Source organism: Nematolebias whitei, chromosome 1 (assembly GCF_014905685.2).
Source record: "Nematolebias whitei isolate Nwh7 chromosome 1, NemWhi1, whole genome shotgun sequence".
In the NCBI taxonomy this organism is placed as follows: domain Eukaryota; kingdom Metazoa; phylum Chordata; class Actinopteri; order Cyprinodontiformes; family Rivulidae; genus Nematolebias; species Nematolebias whitei.
In genome coordinates this window covers 55,740,291-55,749,109 of record NC_056498.1, presented here as the reverse complement: position 1 = coordinate 55,749,109, position 8,819 = coordinate 55,740,291, and the positions used below count along the sequence as shown (strand labels likewise).

The window sequence follows — 8,819 nt, the reverse complement described above, 5'->3', positions numbered from 1 at the left end:
TTTCGATGTATAAGTTGCATCTTTTTATATAAATTTGCATGTCATGCGACTTATGGTCCGAAGCAACTAATATGTTTTTTCCCCCATATTTATAACCCAATTGTTGACTGAGATCTGACGATTTCATTCATTCTGATATGGAAAACATTGAACACTACCATTTTCAGCCACTAGAGGGTCCTCGACCAATTTGGCAAGCCAAGTGTCTCATTAATAGGTAAAAGTGGCTACAAACGAGACACTATGGGGCCCAAGAAGGGGTAGAGGCAGGGCAGCCGACTCGGGACTCAAAAGCCCCAGGCTCGATCCCCAGTCATTGCACATCTCGTGGTGTCTCTGAGCAGCACACCCCATCCCCAACTGCCCCCCCGGGTGTCCCCAACAGCCACTCACCGCACCCTCTGGGGGTGGACGGGCTAAATGAAGAGAAACAATTTTGCCATTGTATGGGACCATACGATGACTACACAACAAATTATTATGATTACTTGGTTCGTCTTGCTCCCGAACTCCTGGTGCAAACATCAAATTAGCTGCATTTTGTCGCACCGCGCAGGCGAAATACAGCTGATTTGACCATTAAAGTGCATTTATTAAGGAAAAGTTCAACTGAGACACACCCTTGCTATAATTTCAAGCAAACAAATAATTGTTTTTAAGTTTTAATCTTGTTAAATTCTTGTTAAAGTCCTCCCGTGCATGCTCCCGCGGCCGCCGTTTGGCAGCCAGTTGATTTTTGACACACCAGCCCACGTTTCCAGGTGGTAAGCGGTGATGCATAACAAACATGGCGCATCAGCGGTGATGTATAATAGATGCAATTTATACGGCGAAGCAACTTATGTTTATTTTTTTCACTTTATTAGACATATTTGGACTGATGCGACGTATACGGCGGTGCAACGTGTATGGCAGAAAGTGTGGTAATAATAATAAAAATAAACAACAGCCAGATAAATACAAAAAGTTTAAATATAGCAACAATGGAGGCACTCTATTTTAGTGGTTCCCCAAATCTTTAGCTTTCAATCCACAATAAAGTAATAAATTAATTAAAAGCTGCAGATACATAACCCTCCCATATGGTGCAAAAACACCAATAATAAGCCATTTAAGAAATATCCTCTAACCATTATATTATGTTTTATACATTTATAACTAGTGAATTCTTAATCATTGCAACAGAACAATTTAAACATCCCATTGGCAACTATCTTAAAATTGATTTAATTTCTATAGATCTTCTTAAGACCCTCCCCATGGTGTTTTACGACCCACAGTAAGGTCCCAACCCTAACTTTAGGAACCACTGCTCTATTTCACAGTTTAAATCTTTTCAAATGTGCAACAGCCAGTATGGTGAACAGTAAATTTTATCGCACGACATAGCCCTCACGTAGCCAATGACTCTGAGAGGCGTGAGGAATATAATCTATAATCTAAAAATAGAATTCTGTGAGACGTGAAGGAAATGAGAATGTGTAATTAAAAAGGCACAAAAAGAGCACATCTCATTAGTGAGAGCAGATAAAGTGTCATCATGGCACAAATGACTTGGAACAGGTTGATAAAGACATACAGCCCACTTGTGGTTAAAAGACGACATTGAATTCTGAGTTTACACTCAATTAAACTATATTTACAACAATGACAACAAAGCATTAAATGCATACTAAAGCGTATTGTAAAATTTGAGAAAAATTACACACTTGTTCTCACACAAGCCCAGTTGGATTAATCTGCTTGCGATCCTTCTCTGTACCCAACTTTACATTTGAAAACAGTCCTTAAATTTAATATAATATCACATTTAATTACAAAATGCCACATAGAAGGTTAGTGACTAAAATAGGCCACAATAACAATCTTTTGTAAACATTCAAGATGAATAAGGGCATGAGAAACAGATAAAAGGCTTCAAAACAGTTTTAAATGTCTACAGTGGGTTTATCCTTTGTGATTTGTCGGCTACCCATTGATCTCCGTCCCTCCAAGAGAAAGGCCAAAAAAACCACACAGCGTTGCCCTAATGACCTTTGTCGTCCTGAGCTCTCACGGTGTCTGAAATAAGTGGTTGTTCCCATGGCAACAGCATTGAACTGCTCAGTCAGGAGCCACACCTCCCAAAAGAGCGTCAGGGCGTTCATAACCATCATAACCACAACCCAGAACTCCTCCCCCAGAAATGTGAGCCACAGTGACACGCCGTGACCTCCTGCTGACATCTTGCTGTGCAGGTAAGTTATCCCGGAGACAATAAAAAGAAGGTGGGCAGCAGCCATAGAGAGGATGAAGATGAGGAAGAGTCTGTGGTTTCTCCGACCAACGCAGCGGTTGAGAAAAAGGCAGTGATGGTCGTAGTCTTTGATGCACACGTCACACAGCTTGCAGTGTTTTGTGCAGTCAGGCTGGAACAGCTATGAGGAGAACGATAAGGTCAGAAAAACAACTTTTGATGTAAACCCTTTTCAAAAAGCTTGCAATTACCTAATACACACAGTCAGTGGGAACATTTTACCTCACAGTGTGGACAAAACCTCTGAGGATTCTGGCTGTTCTCCACCAGGTCAGCAATACAGGAGAACCGAGGGTCTGCATCTGCCCTGTCCAGTGCACCAGGGTCCTGAGTCAGAACCTTGTAGAACAGACTGAGCAGTATGGACAAGTGGACCAACGAGACATGAGCCAAAGCACTGGTTGGCCACACACTTTCACAAAGTTAAGGATGAAGCAAACCTCATTTTGAATAACACAATATGCTTTACTGTGCTGTGCATGCATCTGCTTCAAAATCAGGTTCAAACTTAAACTAAGAGCTCACTTTAATGTCAGCATCATGTTTCAAAATATGTGTGGAAATGCCCAATAAGAAACTGAAAAATGTGTATTTTGCTTTAAATAAGTAGAACAACCCTTATCAATCTGGTTAGTTGAGAATGGGTCACTAACATGAAAGATAATAGAGACAAATTAACTGTTTTTTCCCCACAATGTAGCATTTTTTTACTCAAAAATCCAAATAATCTGGAAATCTGCATTTAGGAGACAATAATAGCCTGTATCAGATAGATTTTATTTTTAGCTTTTATTAGGTCCTCAGATTGCACCCCTTCTTAGAAAAGAATATTGTTTCTGGCTTCATAAACAAGTAAAAATTCTAACTCATAAAAAAAAAAACGGAGACATGTGTTGCTACAATTTTCCACAACATTATATTTTGCTGAAATGTTATTTGCAGTTTTAAGTAATTAACACAGTAACGTTCTAAATATTTTATTACCGTACTTTTCGTCGTATAAGTCACACCTTTTGCATAAATTTGCATACCCTGCGATTTACATGGTGAAGTGACTTATTTATGTTTTTTTCTCCATATTTATAATCCAATTTTTGGCTGAGATCTGATGATTTCATTCATTCTGACATGGAAAATATTGAACAATATAATTTTCAGCCGCTAGAGAGTCCTCGAGTAATATGGCAAGCCAAGTGTCTCATTAATAGGTAAAAGTGGCTATTAATGAAACACTTGGTTTGCCATACCAAGTCACCTTCGTCTCGCTCCGGAACTCCTGGAACAAACGTCAGAGCAGCTGCATTTCACCGCGCCGCCCAGGTGAAATGCAGCTGATTTGACCATTAAAGTGCATTTACTAAGGAAAAGTTCAACTGAGACACATCTTTACTATAATGTCGAGCAAACAAATAATTGTTTTTAGGCGGCTATCTTGTTAAATTTTTGAAGAAATGCACAGCGAGTCCTCCCTCTGCGCACTCCAGCAGCTGCAAATTGATTTTTGAAACGCAGCTGGTTTGACCATTAAAGTGCATTTATGTTAAACTGAGACACATCTTTGCTATTATTTCGAGCAAACAAATAATTATTTTTAAGTGTTAATCTTGTTAAATTCTTGTTAAAGTCCTCCCGTGCACGCTCCCGCGGCTGCCATAGATTTTTGTCACAACACTGGCCCACGTTTCCGGGTGGTCAGCAGTGACGCATAATAGATGCGACTTGTACGGCCAAGCGACTTATGTTTTTTCCACTTTATGAGTCATATGCGACTTATACGGCTGAGCAACATGTACGGCAGGAAGTACGGTATATAACAAAAAGTGATGATAAATAGCTACTGGCATAAAAGTTAAGAAGTCACTTCTTTTAAGGATATTAGGCAGCATTTTCCCATAGAAGCAGAGCAGGGAATGAAGGAAACCAGCTAGGAGTGTTCCCAAGTATATTGGGTTGGGTAACCTAAAAAAAATGTACAGTGAGTTATCTCATCTGACAAATGATTAGGGCTAATTAACTCATAAACAAACACATAATGCAGTTTGTAATCAAACCTTTGGTATGTGGTCATGCGGTGGTACTGTGTGAAAATGCTTCTGGCCAGCCAAGGGAAGAGGAAAGCACAGATGAGTACCCCATAACCTCCCAACATGGCTGCAACCAGCAGGATGGCAGCTCCACCCAGAGACGGAAAGAACAACGTCCAGTAGTACAGAACTTGTGAGAAATAACATCAAAATAAACACTTCACTGCTACAGTTTGATTACTAATATAACTGCTTTTTTAAAAATTGCCTGATTAATAAAAATGATATCTACCACGAGATTCTCTGGGCTTGTGATGTATCGGCTTATTAATGTACCAACTCAGTAATTTTGTAAGCTGCTGATGTCTAGAGGAAAAATGACAAATGTTAATCATCATCATAATCCCAAGAGCATTTTTTATTATAGAAAATTCTAACATATGGGATGTCTTAAAAACACTGAACGGGTGTTTTGACAAAGCATTCCGCAAGTCATTGTTTCTCTAAATACTGTCGAAGGCAGCAGATTCACCTGAACGTTTTTCCCTGTTGGCTGAGATCCAGCGGAGTGAGGCCGCTGTAGTTCTTCTGATGAAGCATCCTGCAGCCGGCTTTCTGCAGCAGAGTCCAGCACACCTCCACTCCACCTCGCTCTGCTGCGATGTGAAGCACTGTTGCTCCCTGCTGGTCAATTGCATCTACAGCACATCGCTGCACAAGGATGTAAAGTGAGCAGTTGCTTACAGATATCACATTTCTTCAAGCTGCTCTGAGCTGTGTTTCACACAGTAACTTGAACATTTTTCACTGTTTTCGTACACATGGCTTAAGAATTGTCTCATTATTGCTCGCTAACGAAAGGCAAAGACTGGCAAAAATGCTTTTGCTGATCTGAGCATGTCTGTCTGTTAACAAAATATGTCCCAAACCACTGGACACATTTTAATGAAGCTTACTTATGTAATCATTGCATTTACAAGGAAAACTGAACACAATTCAACTTAGCTGCACCAGCCAATTGACCTTAAAATATACAAAAATGGCAATAATTCACTCCATTTGATGTATAATAACTTAAAATTTAGTGTGGTTGTTGAGTGTTCCCCAACAGAAATTGTGAGCACTGACAGAATGTGCAAGATCAACCCAATTTAAAATGGCAATGGCAGCTAATCTACATTAGCCAACATAAAAATGGCTATAATGCTTAATTTACAGATACTGACACACAATTTAATGTGGTAGTAGCTGAGTCATTTACAACACACACTTTGAGTGTGACATCTTGCAATATCACATGAAATTGCACATAAACGTAATTTTAAGGTTAGACCAAAACAGCTAGAATGTCATCATTTTAACATGAAATGATCTTTGTCTAAAACTATTGCATGAAAGGCAGAGGTTGATATGCATTCCTTTGAGAACTGCTAGATATTTAATCATTCAAGTCATCAGTGAATAAATTCATGAGGATATACAAGTTTGGTAGGATTACTCTGTATTGTGTAACAATCTAATAAATATTACACTACACATCTTGTTTATTTACCTAAATAAAATAAAGTGCCCCAACAGTCATATATATAATATAATATAATATAATATAATATAATATAATATAATATAATATAATATATATATTTATTGCAGATTTATTGCAGGAATTTTAAATAAATTATACACCCAATTATGTTTTGACTTCAACAAACCAGAACCAATAAAGTTCCAAAGAAAGCATAAACTTGTGCATTCCCCATGTAATGCACCATTTTCTTTTCATTTTCTTTTTGCTTGATAATAACTGTCATTAAACAAGTCAATTCTTTTAAATCTAGAAAATAAATAACATGGATGCAGATCCACATAGATGTATAAATGAACTTCAGATTATTGTAATTGACCGAGATGTTTCACCTTATTGTTCAAAAACACAAACGGTTATAAAATGTCAACTAAAGTCTACTTTTTTTTTTTTTCAATAATCATCCTTATTGTAGCATCTATAACATTTTAATTTGACTTAATTAAAAAATGTTTTGATGGAGCTTAAAATTTCTAATAACACCTCTTTGTTGTTCTACAGTGAGCAAACAAAAATCAATTTCATACCTGGTCTCTGAGCAAATACTGAACCATGTCTATGTTGCCAGTGGACGCAGCCAGGTGAAGAGGCGTCACCTGGTACATGTCTGCATCCGAGAAGCGAAACATTCCTGTTTCCCACAAATAGTGCACTGCAATTCTTGGAAAGATATTCAGGATTTAGTGTATGCAGCACAAAAACCAACATATTGTGCTGTAATATTGTTTTCACTCACATGTTGCCCCCAGTAACAGCATGATGCATGGATGTTTTCCCCTGTAGGTCTATGAGGCGTAAATCTGCTCCATATTGCATCATTTTGTGTATGATGTAGATATTTCCTTGCCTGATGGTAAAACATATATACATACAAACACCCAGTGTCACCTAGAAAATCTAAATGTTCAACTTCTGCTCACCTGCAGGCGAAATGAAACGCTGTCTGCCCTGCATCACATGTCATGTTAGGGTCCGCTCCACTGCTGAGAAAGAAGTCCACCAGGGTGCGGTTTCCATGAAGGGCAGCGTAGTGGAGCGGGCTGAAACCTCCCCAGCCTGGATAAAGACATGCACATCACATGCTTGAAGATGCTGTTCTTCAAATGGAACCAAAGTTTCTGCAACTAACAAGTCGGGCATAAAAAAAAACAAACAAAAAAAAAAACAGTGTATCAGGTAGGAAACTCTGGAGCTGCTTCAGCTACATATGACTTGACCATCTTTTCATCACACAACCAGTACCAGACCAAAAAAGGGCAGAGTTGGGTTTCCTGTTGGCACTGTGACAATCATACAAGGAGGCACTGGGAATTCATCAGGTCCGCAAGTAACAAATGGATTGCAGCTTTTAAATGTAATATAGGTATTCCACACATATAACATGGGAATTAAAAGTTTATTATGGCATTTTGATTAATTTATTTCTTCAGGAAATACCATCAAGAGGTTAAACACTGCAGACAGGAGCAGGGGGAAGTGTGGCTTCCAGTTTCAGAAGCAAGACTTATTTAAATCGATAAAACCAAACTCTGTGCCTTATTATTTGACCTTACCTTTTTGTTTGAGCACTGATCGATCATTTTGCACGAAAAGTATACACTGTTCAACATCTCCTCTTTGAATACAATCAAATATGTCTCCACCATTACCGGAGCACACAGGGATCGGATGCATTATGATGAGTGCACAAAGACTGTCCTGTGGTATTTCCACCCAGAGAAACTGCAAGCAGGACAGCAATCAGCTTCTCTGACGAGGAGCTATAGCATCATGCAAACTGAGAAGGGAGATCGTCTTTCAGGGCAAGGAAACAGAACGGAAATCTTTGTGCTAAACTGATTGAGGCTGATCACGCCCTGGACCTCTGATTGGTTGGAGCAGGTCACATGACCTGTGATGTCGCCGTGGCAACAAAGCACGTGATCCCTCTAAAAAAAAAAAAAAAAAAAAACAAAACGATGACGTCTCATCACCTGCTATGTTATGCTAAATTAAAGATGTGTTTGTACTCGTTGTAAGCGCGTTCAAACTCAACTAAAAGTGAATTATCTTCCAGCAGGTTATTTAGAAACCATAATAAGTTAAAATAAGTACTTTAAGAGTCAAAACCTAATATGCGTGGTGTTTGAAATTCGTTAAGCTATTGGTAATTTGGTTATTCGTCACAAGGAGGAGTCAGGCTACACTAAAGCTATGTACATTGGAGGCGAACATCATCCTCTTAAAATTGGTAAATATGTTTTAGTTTGACCCTATAGTTTTAATTAACCGGACGCTGATAAAGGTTAATAAATAAATAAATAATACAGAATAAATAATGGCTTAAAAGGAAGCTTGAGAAAAAAGTATGTTATAAATTGGATATAGCACCCACCTGCCACGAGATGTCACTGTTTACCAACATAAATTCTGTTTAATGTTCATTCCACCACGTTTCAAAATTAGAGATTTTCTATAAAGTCCTACTGTAAATCTTCTTGAGTGTTTTCTTATTCTGGTAAAGTAAGCTGCTTACTTCAGTTTGAAATACCAGATTATTTCCAACGCTTAACACTTGTAAAGCTTTACATATTCATCTGCTAATACCTCACGCAAAGCAAGTTTTGTAGCAGAGTTAAGTTTTTTGAAGACAAATTTGTGGCTGAAAGTGCATCATGAAGTTGATGCACACTTGTCAACACAGTAAACTCGTCATTCCCTTTACTAGTCCGAATGTTTCAGCAGTAAACGATAAGCCACCATTTTCATAACAACAGTTTGTTTTCTTTGGTGAATCATGGGATCTTGTCAAGGCTGTTACAGCATGCCTGTAAAAAGAAAGCAACAACTCTGATGCTCTGGGAGGGCCCTATCCAACCAGCTAGACAACAGTTTTTCACTTCTGCTTCATGTAAGGAAGTAGGAAAGCACATGA

The 8,819-nt window shown here is 38.5% G+C and overlaps 1 protein-coding gene across 1 annotated transcript; it reads right to left on the bottom strand.

Annotated features, from left to right (window-relative positions):
* Positions 1-1,928: 1,928 nt before the first annotated feature.
* si:ch211-223a10.1 (putative ZDHHC-type palmitoyltransferase 6) lies at positions 1,929-7,634 on the bottom strand. Its single transcript, XM_037678954.1, has 10 exons — positions 7,459-7,634; positions 6,826-6,961; positions 6,642-6,752; positions 6,433-6,565; positions 4,853-5,031; positions 4,613-4,686; positions 4,348-4,510; positions 4,175-4,255; positions 2,519-2,714; positions 1,929-2,417 (listed from the first exon to the last, which is right to left on the bottom strand). The coding sequence occupies exons 1-10, from the start codon at positions 7,577-7,579 to the stop codon at positions 1,929-1,931; spliced, it is 1,683 nt and encodes a 560-aa protein (XP_037534882.1). The 5' UTR covers positions 7,580-7,634.
* Between the last annotated feature and the right edge of the window lie 1,185 nt (positions 7,635-8,819).